Source organism: Neovison vison, chromosome 3 (assembly GCF_020171115.1).
Source record: "Neovison vison isolate M4711 chromosome 3, ASM_NN_V1, whole genome shotgun sequence".
NCBI lineage: Eukaryota > Metazoa > Chordata > Mammalia > Carnivora > Mustelidae > Neogale > Neogale vison.
Window position 1 is genome coordinate 147,882,720 of NC_058093.1, and position 16,675 is coordinate 147,899,394.

The 16,675-nt window shown below is 49.5% G+C and overlaps 1 protein-coding gene across 3 annotated transcripts in view; it reads left to right on the forward strand.

Moving 5' to 3' along the window:
* MYO5B (myosin VB) overlaps positions 1–16,675 on the forward strand; it is a 333,183-nt gene that overhangs the window by 235,267 nt on the left and 81,241 nt on the right. For all 3 annotated transcript variants that reach the window (XM_044243014.1, XM_044243013.1, XM_044243015.1), the window contains exons 15-16: positions 9,901–10,059; positions 11,126–11,223. In XM_044243014.1, the coding sequence (XP_044098949.1) occupies positions 9,901–10,059; positions 11,126–11,223 (257 nt within the window). The remainder of the gene's footprint in view (positions 1–9,900; positions 10,060–11,125; positions 11,224–16,675) is intronic.

Consider the following 16,675-nt stretch of genomic DNA (forward strand, 5'->3'; position numbering starts at 1 on the left):
CCAGTGGAAGGGAGAGAGCAGAAGATGGTGAAGGACAGGAGTGACTGGGAAAGGAGGACACGGTGAGGGGCGGGGGACGCAGAGAGAGGTGACCATCAGGAAGGGAGACAGCAGCAAGTGTAGCAAGGAAAACGTTACTGCGGCCGTTGTGTCATCTGTCACCTCTTTTCCTGCAGGTGGTAGATAACTCAGACGCCTCAAATCCTGGTACCTACGCACTTCATTTCTGTGCGGTGCCCACAGAGCCTCCTATAAGCAAAAAGTTCAATGGAACAGAGTGTGGGATGTGAGGGACACTTAATAGCTAACATTCCAAAACAGATTTATCTCTAGAATTTATTTCCTTCTCATGAGCGTAACAGAAAGATGGCAAGTAGTGTGTCCCTTCTCCCGGCAGAGGACACGAGGCACTGACTGACCTAGGCACAGAGTAAGTGCCTGTGTTGTGAGGCCCTGCCCCACACCCAGCCAGCATCGCGCAAAGGTGGATTAGACCAGTTCTGCCCTGCGGGTGCTCACATCCTCGTGGGCTATGAGTGGCTCATAATCACACGGTCGCTGAAAAGTGGGGAGGCGTGGGGAGAGGGCCCGGCAGCTGGGGAGCGGGTAGTCTGGGCACCACGATTCCCAGGGGCCAGCTGCAGCCCTTTGGAGAAAACCCAGAAAGGGACTCTCCAGGGTTTGGGGAGGCTTTCTCTGGACCTCCTACCCCTGAACTGGCTGCAGGGGCCTGATAACGCTAGAAATTGCAGATTAATGGCTCTCGGTGATAAGCTTCAGATGAATGTAACAGGGCAAGGTGCCGGAATGGAGAAAATACACCTGGCAAAACAGACCCAAGGACAGAAGGGTGAGTGTAGCCCAGTACACTCTCTGCCATCTACACACTGCGGACATCCCAGAGAGCAGAAAGCAAAGCTCGAAACTGGGTCCCTATAAACCTGCAAATGGGCCCGACCAGACTGCAGCTACGCATCGAAGAGTGGTTCTCCCTGGGCTTTAAATGCTCTGGACAAGTGGACATGTCTGGCCGCACCTGTCTTGGTGGCGTTTTTGAAGTTTTGTTCCCTGAGCCCCTGTCATCTCTAAAACTTTGTTTTAATAGAAGTCTTACGAGGTTTGTGTTTCCAACTCTGTGTTAGAGCATGTAAAATAAAGACCTAAGGCTCTGTGGCATGGAGTTAGTGCCCCATTTCTTGTGTTACTTTCCATCTCTCTGAGCGTAGATAAATCTCAAATCCCATATGTAAATCCATAATTTTACTTAGAGCATTTTTATTTTATGGGTCACCTACTAGCTTTTTTCTTTCGTGTGGCACCCCTGATAAGAAATTAAGAAATCATTATGAATAATTAAGCAGGATGGGACGGAAGACTCCCGTGTAGCCTACCAGCTAGAGGGATGTTTAAAGCCCTCCCACCAAGAGCAGTGAAATAAAACAGTGTTAATGAGAATGCAATTAGTAAAGCCAGTTATACCGCCTGAGAGGTTATAATGTGGCTAATTGCTTTCTCAGCTACTGGAGAGCTATAAATAGAGACTTGGGAAATGCCTCTTTAAAACACTACTTCAAGTCCTTAACAGACTGATTTGTTTTAGGTACTAGAAGTGAAGATTTCTTGGTCCCAGTGTTTATTATAAAAAAAACAGTATTTAAAAAAAAAAAAAATCCCAAAGGAGCACATATTTAAGATTTCCAGTGCCTGAGCCACACCCATGGGTTTGTCTGTAAGCCTTGGGCAGCCAGGGTCGTCCGGGTGCTGTTTCCCAGGCCGGCAGTCCCGAGGCCGGCTCCTCACTCATCCCAGCAGACGGGAGCTCGGGACCGATATGGTACAGAGGTCAACGAGACCATACTGGGCCAAGGCCACCTACTCTGGGCCGTGGCAATCCCTGAGGTCCAAGAGTTGGCAGTGGTGTACCTCAGACAAGGCCCGGGGGCGTGTGCTCTGGGTCTCCTTTCTACCACTTCGGCTCGACCTCCGTTCCTCAGGGAACGACACTGTGCATGTGTCTGTTTCCACACCCCTAAGTTTCTTACAGGTTACAGACCCATTCCATTTTGAGCAAATACATCTGCTTTTTTAAAAAGTATTTTTTTCCCAAATTCATGTTTTCATTTTCTATGGGTAGATACTCCGCAGCGGAATGACTACATTTTGTGGTAACTTTAATTTGTTGAGGAACCTCCGTACTGTTTTCCACAGTGGCTGCACCAATTTGCCTTCCCTCCAACAGCCCGCAAGGGCTCCCTTTTGTCAGGTCATCGTCCTCGCCAGCCCTTGTTATTGTTTGGGTTTTTTAATTTTAGCCATTCTCCCGGAAGGTGATACCTCGTTGTGGTTTTGATTTGCAGTTCCCTGATGAGAGGTGATACTGAGCATCTTTTCATGTGTCCATTAACCATCTGTGCATCGTTTTTGGGAAGTTGTCTGTTCAAGCTCTCTGAATCTTTACGTTTTTTAAATCGATTATTTTTGATGTTGAGTTCCCCATCGCCTGCAGATATCCCCTCTCTCCAGCGGGTGGGCACGGGGAGGGAAGAAGTAAAGGATCGGGCAGACACTTAGCATGTCGAACACTGAGTAACGCGTAGAATTGTTGAACCCTCATTGTGCACACCGGAAACTAACATGCCGCCGTTCATCCTACTTCAATTTAAAAAGTATTTTGAACCTATTTTTCATAGAACCACTTGAAGATATAATTGACACACAGCATAACTCTTTCAAGGGCATTCGAAGTACTTCCTGTTTAAGATGAGTCGGCGCTGGTAGTTAAAAAGCTTCCGATTGTATTTGGAAGTCGCTAGGGAAGAGAGAACTCTTTAGTCAATAAAACTGTATCATCCCCTTTCCAGTACGGGAAAGTCCAATTTTGTCTTTAACAACAAAAAAAGAAGTGCTGAGACTTTTCCTCCAAAGCCCATTTAAAACCCTTTAAACAAAATATTTTGTAACTAAAAATTGGAGCTTTTTTCCCCAAAGGGCAGCAGTTCTTATGTGAAAACCACCCCAAAAAGTGTATTTTTTAGTAGGTGTGCAGTGAGGTTTCATGGATAAGATTCTGGCCAAGAGATTCCAATCAAATGGTTTTTTTGAGCACGTCTTTATTTTGCTTTCATGCGTCTGTTTTACAGGAAAGGTGTCTTATATTCCTACAGAAGTGAACAGGCATGATTTCCAAGGTAACAGCTATGTATACAGCTGTAATGGACATTTCTCAACTGTCGCATGGTCTTCACAAAGCGTTTTCATACTTGTCTTAATCCCTCTTCAAATACATTTGCCTCGGGCTTTTAAAAATTTAGCTCTAGCCCCGACTAGCAGAGAGTACCAAAGCCATTATCACTGGACACTTGGAAGTACATGACCAGCAGTGTCAGGCAAGGGCTTGGTTAGTCTGGAGATACTGAGTGTCTTCATGGTTGGAGGGGACAGATCCTCAGAAAAGCCCCGTGGGCGCTGCTTGCCAGGGCTGCTGCCCCCAGACGAGCTGGAGTCGTTGCGTTCCTGGTCACTCAGCTCAGAGACAGACTTCCCAGTGCCTTGGAAGCGTAACTGGAGTTAGTGGAAGAAAAAAAACGTTCTCGAATGCTCATTCTTCTGCAGGAATTGTTAGTCCGGCAGGAACTGGGTGTGACTACGTTTCCTTGAGACTTGAGGTTAGTTTATGGTTGGAACCCTGCTGAGACCAGGAGGTCCCTGTCTAGACCAGGCGCCATGTCCCAGTGGCTGGAAGGGGGGTAGGATGGTACAGTCATCAGTATTTCCTGACTGTTCTCTTTACTGCTTTTCTTCGAGGTGAGGTCTCAACCAAGTCCTCTCCCTCTCCACCCCAGATATCCTGCCATTTCCAAGCACCGTCTCAATAGCCGAGACCTAGAATTAAAACCTCACTTCTAAGATAAAACGCAAGTTCTCCAGACTACACCTTGGCCATGTTCTTTCCCACATTCTAGAGTGGGGCCTGGGGAGGAATGTCTGATGGAAGCAAGAGAAAGGGGTTTCCATTTACAAGTCGTCTTACTGTTGAACCTGATTTCAAAGTTCCGTGTGTGGCTTTAATACATTCTCTTGACCTTAGAAGTTAATAGATTTTTCAAAGAAAAAGCCACTACTAATGATTTCTGTAAATTAGACTCCCGAAACAGTATCATCATGCATGTGATAACTTCTACCCTTGACTCAGATGTCTTAGAAATCCATTTTAGAAAGTAAGTGAATTACAATTTAGTCAGCATTGTGTTTAGACACCACAGACTGGATGAATCACGGTCTTTAAAATGCGAACCTGCCTTGAGCCTCTGGCTCTTCCCCTGGGGGAGTTTCTCAGCTGCAGTCTGGGCACTTGACCCTTCTCGCGCGTGCCTCTGCCATCAGTCCCCCATCCCTCCTGTGCCCGGGCCGTCTCTCCCCGCCTCCCACTCACTCCTGTTTCTGCCGCTCCCCGTGTTCTCACTCACTATTTGTGATGGTGGCTCTCTGCCCCACACCAGGAGGATCCACGAGTCTTTCTTTACACAAGGAGTGGCTGGATAAGTTTGTATTTGGAGAAGACTCTGGCTGGCGCATAGGCTACATTGGGACGAAGGTGTGTCTGGAGCTGGACTCTTAGGTTCTAAGCACACACAGTGGTCTGGGAGAGTTCGGGAAGGCCTGAGCTGGGGCAGCGGCGTTCTGGTGATTCAGGACTCCTGGAACTTAACCGTGGACAGAACCTGGGGATATGGGGTTAAGAAGTAGGGTGTTGGCAGGATCTCTAATACAAATTTGGGCAGTTGGGAGGTGAGGGCTGTGTAGGCCGTGTCAGATTTGGAGATTCCAGTGGAACTCACACAGGGAGGAAGGCACGGAGCAGATCATTGGTTATGGAAGAACAGCAAGACTAGAGGGACCGGCTTGAAGGGGGTGGTGGAAGCCACAGGTGTGAAGGAGACGGTGCAGGGAACAAGGGTTAGAAAAGATACATGGCGAAGATGCTGTCCTGGGAAACAGCAGCACTGCGGGGAGATGGGCAGGAAGATGGGCCCGTGGGAGCGGCCGGGAAAGAGGGAAGGGAAGCAGAGCTGCCCGGTCAGGGAGGGACTTGGGTCCTTCAGCAACCAGAAGTTGGACCGCGAGTGAAGCTGGACCACTTGCAGCCACTGGATCCGGCAAGTAGGGTCGTTCCCCAGAAGGCACTCTCAGGGCGGGTTTAGGCAGTGTGGGGCAGAACATGACATGTTGTGTTGGGGAGGGGTCGGGAAAGGGTGACCCAGGGTGGTGTCCGCGGATGCCTTGCCTGAGATGGCCGGAGTGGGGAGGCGGGGGGACGTGGCACAGGGAGATATGGCTGGACCAGGAGGTGGCCCCGCATGGAAGGAACTTGAACCTAGCTGTGTGTTGAAGGGAGGGCATCTACGAACAGGGAGAGATTACAGATAGGAGAAAATGCAGGAGTCCAGATCAAACTTAAAGGAATCCTCTTATTCAATTCCCTCATTTTTACAGATGAGAAATTTTAAATCTAATAAGGTTAGGAGCTTGCCATGGGCCACACAGCTAATTCAGTGGCAGAGTTGGATCTAAAATGTCTCATGACCCTCACTTAGTGTGGGTCCCGTAGCACCGTATCTTCCAGAGACCTGCTAGGTTGCGGGCTCTTCTCTATACTGCTGTACCCCAGAGCTTCCTGCGCGGCGGACTTTGCTCGGTCGTGCTGCTCCTGGCACGATCTTCCCTGAAAGATCCCTGGTCGTTGCTCCCTTCTGTGGCCCTCCATTACGTGGGCTGTGGGACCAGGCTGTCAGGGTGCAAATCTTCGCTTTGCTGCTGACCAGCTCTGTGATCTAGGGCTCTGAGCCTCTGTTTCCCCATCTGTAAAAGGGGATGGCCTACCAAGTGGTCATTGGGAGAACTGAACGAATTTTATGCTTGGTGCATTCTAAGTGCTCCATAAGTGTTAGCTGCTATTATTTAAACCACCCCCCGCCTGCCCTGCACAAACAGGCACACCGAAAACACCTTTAATGGCTTCACATTGCCTTTACAATAAAGAGGATTTTGCACAAGCTGGGCTTTCATGCTTCCCCCTCAGGGTGTGTACCAAAGCTGTAGTGCCTTCAAATTAGCTCCTGAAGATGCAGATACTTGCTGATGTGTTTTCCTAACCGCCCCCCTTCCAATGACCCACCAGCTCAAACATCCCTTCCTAAGAGAAGCCTTCCCTGATTGCTACCCCAGGGTCCTCATTCAGTCATGTGCATCTGTTTATTTCCTTGAGGAAATTATCTTTTGTCATTAAGCTTTTCATTATGGGGTTAATTGGTAAGAGTTCACCTTCCATGCTAGATCATAAACTCCATGATACCTAAGAGGCTCTGTTTGTTTTTGCTCATATTTATGTCCCCAGCTCCGAGCACAGTATTTCTCTGTGGGATGTGTGGCAGTCAGTTAAGTGTTGTTGAGTAAATGAGCGACCCAGTCCATCTAGTTGTTTGACATTCAGGGACCTAATATTTACTTCCTGTTCTTTGCAAGTACATGGAAATGATGAGTTGATAAATGTATCATTTTTATAATGTTGGCACGTGCCCATTTTAGCCATAGATTTTTTTTTTAAGATTTTATTTTATTTATTTGAGAGAGAGAGACAGTGAGAGAGAGAATGAGCGAGGAGAAGGTCAGAGAGCGAAGCAGACTCCCCATGGAGCTGGGAGCCCGATGTGGGACTCGATCCCGGGACTCCAGGATCACGCCCTGAGCCGGAGGCAGTTGTTTAACCATCTGCGCCACCCAGGCGTCCCTAGCCATAGATTTTTAAAATCCTCTCTGAGTCGTCTTTATTCTTCTGACAGCCACATTACTTACCCCCAGAGAAGGACAATGTTTATGATTTTGAAATCCCATGTGTGGACGGAAGTTGTTGATCGGTTTCCAAAATGCTGAAATAGGAACCGATTCGTCACCTGTTGGCACTTGCCTCTAGGAGACGTCTTTAACCTCATTGGGTGACCTCCCAAGCCATAGGCTGATGACCAGGGTCTCCAACAGGGGTTTTGGGGGCGTGTCTTACTCAGGAATATGGTAGATTTTCCTAGTGCTTTCGTGGTGTCACCAGCCGATGTCAGCCCCGAGGAGCCACCAGTGAGGGTGGGCTTGAGCCGCTTATCCGATGAGATCCTTGGCCTTACAGTCATTAGTCTGTGCTTTTAGCTTTTAGACTGAACTTCAAACCCAGACCGTGGAGTTAAAGAACCACCACCTTTATTTACATGTAGATCACTGCATTAAAAAAAAAAAAAAGGTGTTGGGAAAATTGGACACCCACATGCAGAAAAATGAAATTGGACCATTTCCTTACACCACATATGAAAATAGACTCAAAATGGATGAAGGACCTTAGTGTGAGAAAGGAATCCATCAAAATCCTTGAGGAGAGCACAGGCAGCAACCTCTTTGACCTCAGCCGCAGCAACTTTTTCCTAGGAACATCACCAAAGGCAAGGGAAGCAAGGGCAAACATGAACTATTGGGACTTTATCAAGACCAAAAGCTTTTGCATAGCAAAAGAAATAGTTAACAAAACCAAAAGACAACTGACAGAATGGGAGAAGATATTTGTAAATGACATATCAGATAAAGGGCTAGTATCCAAAACCTATAAAGAGCTTAGCAAACTCAATACCCAAAGAACAAATAATCCAATCAAGAAATGGGCAGAGGACATGAACAGACATTTCTGCAAAGAAGACATCCAGATGGCCAACAGACACATGAAAAAGTGCTCCACATCACTCAGCATCAGGAAAATACAAATCAAATCCACAAAGAGCTACTACTTCACACCAGACAGAATGGCTAAAATTAACAAGTCAGGAAATGACAGATGCTGGCGAGGATGCAGAGAAAGGGGAACCCTCCTACACTGTTGGTGGGAATGCAAGCTGGTGCAACCACTCTGGAAAACAGCATGGAGGTTCCTCAAAAAGTTGAAAAATAGAGCTACCCTACGACCCAGCAATCGCACTACTGGGTATTTACCCTAAAGACACAAATGTCGTGATTCGAAGGGGCACGTGCACCCAACTGTTTATAGCAGCAATGTCCACAATAGCCAAACTATGGAAAGAACCTAGGTGTCCATCAGCAGATGAATGAATAAAGAAGATGTGGTATATATCTACAATGGAATACTATGCAGCCATCAAAAGAAATGAAATCTTGCCATTTGCGATGACGTGGATGGAACTAGAGGGTATCATGCTTAACAAAATAAGCCAATCAGAGAAAGACAACTATCATATGATCTCCCTGATATGAGGAAATGGAGATGCAACATGAGGGTTTGGGGGATAGGAAAAGAATAAATGAAACCAGATGGGATCGGGAGGGAGACAAACCATAAGAGACTCTTAATGTCACATAACAAGCTGAGGGGGGTGGAGGGAGGGGGATAGCGAGAGGGTGGTGGGGTTATGGACATTGGGGAGGGTATGTGCTATGGTGAGTGCTGTGAAGTGTATAAACCTGGCGATTCACAGACCTGTACCCCTGGGGCTAATATTACATTATATGTTTATTAAAAAATTAAAAAAAAATAAAAAATGGAAGTTGGGAGCTTCTGATGACTGCTGTGTTTGTGATCAACGAAAAGTGCAGAGTGTGAATGGAACTTTCCAGAGCGCGTGTTGACTCCATGTATGCCCGTGTGTGCACATACAGAGTTGTTTAACTGCTTTGTAACCCATATGATGAGCTGATGGGTGGTATAAACAGATGCATCAGAGAGCGTATCTTAAACCCAGTGCATTTCCAGTTTCTTCATACTGCTGGTGTAAATGACCAGACCATTGTCTATTAAAACAGGCTCTGACCTGGACATTGGAAGCTGGGGTTTAGGCCCTGGCTCAGTCACTAGTCAGCAGCCCCTAGTGAGCTGATACTGGCCACCATTGCCAGTGCTGGGAGGAATGGAGATAGAAACAGAATTCTGGAGGGTCCCTGCTCCCTGAGTTCCTCTTTCCTCACCTGCCCCTTGAAGAGGTGATCTTTATGCTTTATATTCCAGCTCTAAGGTTCTATGATTCTGAGTCTCCTCTGTAGCTCAAAATTTCTACTGTGTGGACAGATTTTTCATGTATATCCCCCCAGCAAAGATAATAGAACTGGGCAACATTTAAGTGTCTGTGATAGGCTGCGCACCCTACTACATGCTTACGTGGATGTTCTCCTTTAATTCTTACCCAGGCCTTCCTCCTCCTCCATCGAGGGGGAGGCTGGGAGGCCATAGGTAGGCTCAGCAAGCATGGGGCTCAGGGCCCAGCACAGACCTTGGCTGGTACCTGAGTGCATGATGGAGACATGAGGGAAAGACCAGGGAAAGTCCACGGAGGAGGCAGGGCTGGGCCTGGAGAGATGGGCCCCTTGGAATGACCAGAGAGGAGAAATTCTAAATTCTAGAAAACGTGCTTAACTCCGAAAAGAGACTCTGTACTTGTTAGCAGTCGCTCCACTTTCCTCTCCCCTAGCCCCTGGCTCCCGCTGAACTCCTTTCTGTTCCCTGGACATTTCGTGTAAATGGAATCATGCACAACATGGTCTTCTGTGTGTGGCTTCTTTCACTTGCTATATCTCCAGGGTTCATCCCATCCATGCTGTGGGCATTGTGTACTTCATTCCTCTAGGTCACTGAGCAGTATTCCACGGTACGGGCCGGCCGTATTCTGTCCATTTACCTGCTGATCGATACTTGTGTTATTCCCACTTTGTGGCTGCTGTGAATAATGTGGTTATGGACTTTGGTGCGCAAGTCTGAGTATGGATGTTTGTTTTTAGCTGTCTTGGGTATGGACCAGAAAGCTATTTGGAAAGTCCAAGAGATCTTGAGTTCAGTGTTCTTCCTGTGTTTGTTTCTAGTTTCCACTAGTGGCTGACTTGTTTCACGATGACAAGGACTCCATTCCCGCTGCTACTACATCTGGGAAGGGCTCGTCGTCTTCAAAGATCAACATTCGCTCTGCCAGACCCCCCCTGAAAGCATCCAATAAGGAGCACAAGAAAACCGTGGGCCACCAGGTCAGCCTCTGGCAGGACACTGGGTCAGGATGTGTGTGGCCAGGCCAGCTTCTCTGTAGTTGAAGGCCGGCTGCAGGGTCAGAGGGGCCCAGAGCAGCCTCAGCCCCCAGCTCAGCCCATATGTGCTCTTTGAAGGAGGACACTGGAAACCGTCTCTAGAGAGAACTGACCAGAAAGAGAAAGGGGATGAGTATAGCCCCAGTGCATTTCGTTCCCCTAGTAGGATCATAGGCACCTGGTAGAAGAAACAAGAGGGTCCTAGAATCTGCAGGTTGAGTTAAAGAAGCCTGGGGACTTGGAAAATTGAAGCCTCTTCTGTGGGTCTTTGTGGGAGTCTATGTCCAGTGTCTCTCCCAAGAGAAGGGAGTGCCTGCTGAGCCCTACCAAGCCACTAACCTTTCCATTGTACTGGACTTGGCCTCTTCTGGACATTTTTTTTTTTTAAAGATTTTATTTATTTATTTGACAGAGAGAAATCACAAGTAGATGGAGAGGCAGGCAGAGAGAGAGAAGCAGGCTTCCTGCTGAGCAGAGAGCCCGATGCGGGCCCCGATCCCAGGACCCTGAGATCATGACCTGAGCCGAAGGCAGCGGCTTAACCCACTGAGCCACCCAGGCGCCCTCTTCTGGACATTTCACATTACTGTCCTAACTTCCAGGATGCCCAGGCACTGGATATTGGGGCTTCCAGGCCTCTGGTTTACCAATAGTCAGCGTCCAGTCACTGTAATGACTTCTGTCTTATTTCCCAGCACTGACCCCGCCCCTTTTATTTCATTTGATCTACTGTGCTAAGTCAGATGTGTTAGCCACTGGGCTCCCTCCATTGAGTTTGAACAGCCCTGATGGCAGGACATGGGAGGGCCTTAATTCTGGACCTACAGCAAGGCAGGCAGGCGGGTCAGGTGGAATCTGACCCCAGGTCTCTGTGTTTTGTCTTGTCCTTCTGGATCCATAATGACGATAACCGTATCAGCAACCCACAGTCTGCAGGAGTTTCTTGGTTAATTACACATCTGCAGCACATTAGAGAAAAATAACCAGGTGCTGACTCTTGTCTCTCCAGTTCCGCACCTCCCTGCATCTGCTCATGGAGACCCTGAATGCCACGACGCCACACTACGTGCGCTGCATCAAGCCAAACGACGAGAAGCTCCCCTTCCAGTAAGTGCTTCCGTGGGCGTTGGCCAGCTGCCTCTCGGCCGGGGTCAGGCTGATCAAGCCTGGTCTCTTCACTTTTCCTTACAAGTTCATGTGGAAGAGACTCAGGACAGCCTTGAGGTATGTGTGTGGGGTGGGGGGGAGGTCTGCAACAGGATGAATAATCTCACACCTCACAGATGGTTTACTTGCTGAATACAGGCCAACAGACATTTACCAGGTTCTGCCTGTCTGCTGTCTAGAAGGATTCAAGAGGATGAGAGGGTACAGTTCCCTCGTCCTGTGGGGTTTACAGTGGTGTTGAGGAGTATGCACATCTGAATCAGAGAACCACATAAAAGTGTGTCATGAAATGTAGGTGTACCTGGGTCTCAATTAAGAGGTGGCAGGATAGCTGGAGTGGTCAGAGAAGACGTCTTCCACTGGGGACACTTGACCTCAGACAACGTGTTGAGTGAGGAGACATGAAGATGGTCCTGTGTCTTGCATCCCCTCTACCATTGAGCTTCCGGGTTTATTCATACCCACTCATCTTCTCCTACCCCACTCCTCTAGTCTGATTCTGCTTCTACCCCTGTCTTGGATATCATCTTCCAACTCCGTCCATGCCCACATGGTTGACCCCACCCAAGTCTGTATGGCAGTGACTCTTCAGTGTCTTTGTTCATTTCCAGTTTCTGCCAGATTCCGGAGTTTCTGAATGCCTCCAGCAGTTTCGTTGGTTGAGTTACATTCAGCAACGTCCGTAATCAGACTCCTTGTCCCTACCCACCCTCCCGAAAATGGTTCCTCTGTCTTTGGTCTCTTATGTAGTAAATGGCATAACCACTTCCTGACAGCTCGTTACTGACCATGCCTGAGAGTCGCTCTGAACCAGTGCTATCCAATAGAACTTTCTGTGTTGGATAGGACTGTTCTATAACCTGCATTGTCCAGCGCGGTACCCACAAGTCAAGTGCGGCTACTGTGGGCTTTGGAATGTGGCCACTATGACTGGGGAACTGAATTGTCATTCTGATTATATTCACATACTCGTAGTTGGCTGATGGCTACCATATTGGATGGCATAAGCCTTGATTCTTCCCTCGTCCTTACTCCCCAATGTCGAGTTATTGTCAAAGTCTCATGGAGTCTGCTTGGAAGGGTGTTATTTTGGTCTCCCTTTTCTCTTCCATTGTCACCTTGTTTGAGACTCTGTTACTTGCCTGGAATACTGCCCTAAGTCTTTAGAACAGTCTCTTACTTACCTCTGTAACCCCATTATTCCAACCGCCCTGAGCCAGCACACAGGCTCTATCTTCTGGTCATAGGAGATATATTTCTAAATTTTTAAAGCCCTTTATTCCCAGCATTCTGACTTCCTTTTTTGGTCCTAGCATAACGTCCTTCTGGGAAATAAATTCTTCTGGCAACTCTGTCAGAGTGAATATCCGAACTCCCTTTGGCCGTTCCTCTTATTTGATAAAGCTTGACCCGCACTTAGGTGGGCCTTGTGCTGGAAAAGGTCAGGAAGACAACACCGAGTCAGCCTTCTTTGAAGCCTGCTGATTGTTGACTCTTTTCCTTTCCTCCCAATTTCCAAGAAGTGGTTAGGAATTCCCCCTGTGTGACATCTGTTTACCAGCTGACTCCAGAAGAAGAGAGGCTATTAGAAGGGCAGCGTGCGTGAAAGACTTGGATTATGCGTGAAGGGCAGGGGCAGCGTGCTGGGGCCCTGGAGAGGAGAGTCAAGGGCTGGGTGCCAGCTGCGACTCGAGCAGTTCGTTCCTCAGAGCCTGGTGCCTGCCACCTGCCGGATTCTCTCCCGGAGCTCCCCTCCCAGATGAAAAGAGATGCTGGAGGCTTTCAGAATGCCTGTCCCGTCCTAATGGCCCACGTTTCTAAGACTTTCCTTTGCCTTCAGGACCAAAATCTCTGTAAAATCTCTGTAATAAAGAATAGTGAACGAGGTGAGAGCACCTGGATTCTAGCTTGGGCTCTACTCCCAGTCGTTGGGCTGCTCCACGAGCTAGCCCTATACCGCTGGCCTCCTTTCTTCATCGCAGGTCATCCTGATGAAAGAAATCAAGGAGATGGTGTAGATTATTTGTGAGAGGCACAAAAATTTTGATGAGTAAAATATATAACATTATTTAAAATATTTTATTACAAATATATATATATAACTATTCCAGAAAGAAAGTTCTGTATGCCTCCCCTTGATCCCCTACAACTGTTTTCGTGACCTTCACATCCTTGACATTGTGGGCCAGGTAATATGCTACTGTAAGGGTTGTCCTGTCCACTGTAGTGTGCTGGTAGCATCCCCATCACTGTGACAACTAGAAGTGCTCTGTGATTGCCACGTGTTTCTTGGAGGACGCAATTGCACCCCCTGTGGAGGACTGCTGTCCCACACTACATGCTTTGATAGCATCCCTCGTAGAAAAGTCTTTTTCCCTCTGCTTCTTCCTTTATTCCAAAAACATCCATCATACCCACTGTTCACTGGACACTGGGTGAGGACAAGTGGAATGACAGAAATGTCCCTCATCCTTAAGGTGTTGCCAGTCGCTAGTCATGGACAGCAGCATAGAAGGGACCGTCCATGGGTACGTGGGAGTGCTGTAGGAGCAGAGAAGCCTGCTAGGGTCGGGGGTGCTTAAGTGTCCGGGGAGGAGGTGGCCTGGGGGAGTGTGACCTGCCTGGGTTCGCTAGTTGGAGGAACTGGACGGATCCCTGAGCTCAGACACGGACAACCCTGAGCGGTCCTCACGTGTGACTGCAGCACGCCGCAGAGGGGTGCTGAAGAGGGGTGGGAGCTGGCAGCGTGTGCGAAACTCAGGGAAGTGGCGCGGGACTGCCAAGGGGGCCGGGTTCTTGGCTCCGGGCTCTGCTGAGTCTGCACAGTGACAGGAGGAGAAAGTGCACCCCTGTGTTTCAGCGGTCCCTGTAGATCTTTGGCGACTTTTCAGTCCAGAATTAAGTGTTACTGGTCCTCACTGTGGTCCTCCAAAATTTATTAGCGAGGAGGAGCTGGTTTTCCACTCCGATTCGCCTGGTAACACGCATGGGGAGGCGGGTAGAGACACGCTGGTGACAGCTTTCTTTCCTGTTGAAGAGAGAAGATGAAAATACAGGAGGCTGGCTGGCTTTCCACGTCCCCCGGGGGCCGTGAACAGGGAAGAGGGTGGCAAGAGCTGCTGGGCAGAGCGTCTGCTTGCTTCTTCCTAATAGTATTCTTCTTTGAGACCACTTAGTCCTTACGACCAACCGGCGAATTCTGGTTGGGCAGATACTCTCAGCCTCTGATGAATGAATGAGGAAAGGGAGCTCCCGAGAGAGGATGTGTTGCCCACAGTGGTGTAAGCTGTTAGCGGCCATACCGAGTTTTCTGCTTTGCCCTTGCTCTCTTCCCCCATCCCGCGCAGAAGAGAATGTGGCCAACTCAGGAGGAAAGCAGGCGTGTGAGCAGGGGAGCGGGGAGGACCGCGGGTGGGCCCGCAGCCCACGAAGGACGAGGGGTCACAGAGCCTTGCCAAGCACGCTGCCCGTCCCCGGCACACACAGCAGATTGACTCAGACCTGGAGAGCACAGGTGCAGAGAGCCTCGGGGGAGAGGTCGGCAGCCCACGGAAAACCCTCCCCAAAGCGTGAGCACATCCACCGTGTGTTCCGAACTCGGGGCCCAGCTGGCCGCCTTCAAGACGAGAGCAGCCGAGCCTGCACCCCGAAGGCTGCCTCGGGTCAGTCCGGGTCAAAAGCATCCTTTATGCCCCGTGTTCTCAAACTCCTCAGTACCACTGCACATGCGTTAGTTTTTCTGGGACCCCAGAACAGTGCTGTGTCCCGGTGATGCCTCAGAATTAGTGCAGAGGGGACCATGGAGGCTCCCCATGCATGCTCCTTTGGTTTTCTTTCATCCTGAAAGACCTTCTGCTGAGGAGCTTTCTGCCTACCTGAAAACATGCAATGAACTCCCCTAAAGTAACTGGCTTGCTCAGGACTGTGCAGATTTGAGTGCTCAGTTGTCCCTTACTCGAGAGCCGTGGGCGCCTTGGGACCAGAGTAATCAGGAGGACTTCCTGGAGGAGTTGGGTATCCAAAGTAGCAGGACTTGGGCAAGTTTGGGGATAGCAGAAGGCAGAGGGGGCACAGGCCTGGAGGAGGGTATGGGTGTCTCCCAGGACACTGAGCCCCAGGACTGACCTGGAACGCAGAGGAGTCCCGACTCAAGGTCAGCTTGTGGTCTCCAGTCACCTGGAAGGTGCCCGCTGGCCCAGTGCATCTGCCTCGAGGGACTGCTGGGTCCTTGGCGTAGGAAGGCAGCTGGCACTAGGAGCCGATCAGCTCCTGCAGAGAGGTGGGAGGGCAGGATAAGTCTCCCGTGGAGAGCTGTGATTTGAGCATGGCAGGTTCCTGACCCATCCTGCAGAATCCTGAGGGGCCGGCTGCTGGAAGACTCCTAGGGTTGTTAGCGAGGCATCAGGCATGGGTGCCCCCTGGTGTCCTGGAAATAAAGCTGCTCATCTCTCTCCATGGGGTCCACAGGCTTCCTGAGGTGTGTGCTGCAGCCAGTGAGTGGGATCCCAGAATCCCGGGATCTGAGCCTCCACCCCGCTTGCCACCCACTTCCCAGAGCAGAAGGAGCACAAGACGCATGGTCCTGGGCTGGAACGGAGCTCAGGAGCAGCCAGAAAGAAAGGGAACACTTACTTCCCACCCTTTCTCTGAGTGGGGCAGTGGTCTTAGCAAAGTATGGAGATTAACTCTAGTTCAACTGAGTTCTTTCCCCAAGAAGCTCCCCACCTTTGATTGCCGTGGCCACCCTGGCTTCTCTCCCCCTGGCTTCTCACCACCCTGGTATCTTGGTTCTCACCTATGGCTTTGTGCGCTTCTGTACACTTCTCCCAGGGTGGGGGGACTCAGCCCAGACCATATCTGACTGCTGACTGTACAGTGCGCTACCTGATGTACATGTTGGCGGACATCCTGGGTTTTCAGGGCTAAGCAGTTGAGGGGACAGGAGTTGCTGAAGATGTGGCTCATATCCCTGAAGACCAGATGATCGGTCTTGGAGTCTTAACGGGCAGCTGTTGTGACAGCAGCTGACCCTGCACGTGTGCTGATGTCCTCGCTGCTGGGCTAGCTGTTCTCCCGGGCCATTAGGTTTCATCTTGGCACTAACCCTAAAAAAGGGGTCCTACTATTACCCTATTTTATAGATGAGGGTGCTAAGGCCTGAGGAGGTGGCGTTGCCTTCCCTAGGTGACCCATGCAGCCGGTGAGTGACCATGTCCTGGTTCAAACCCAGACCATGTCTGACTCCTGAGCCACATGCTGCTGGTGGCAGCCAGCAGTATGGTGGTGAGTGTTTGTGATTTGGCCTTTGAGCACAGATACCCCCATCGGTGCAGATAATAAGGGAAGACCCTGGGGAGGAGGCCTGGGCTTGGAAGCTAGACAGAATTTAGTC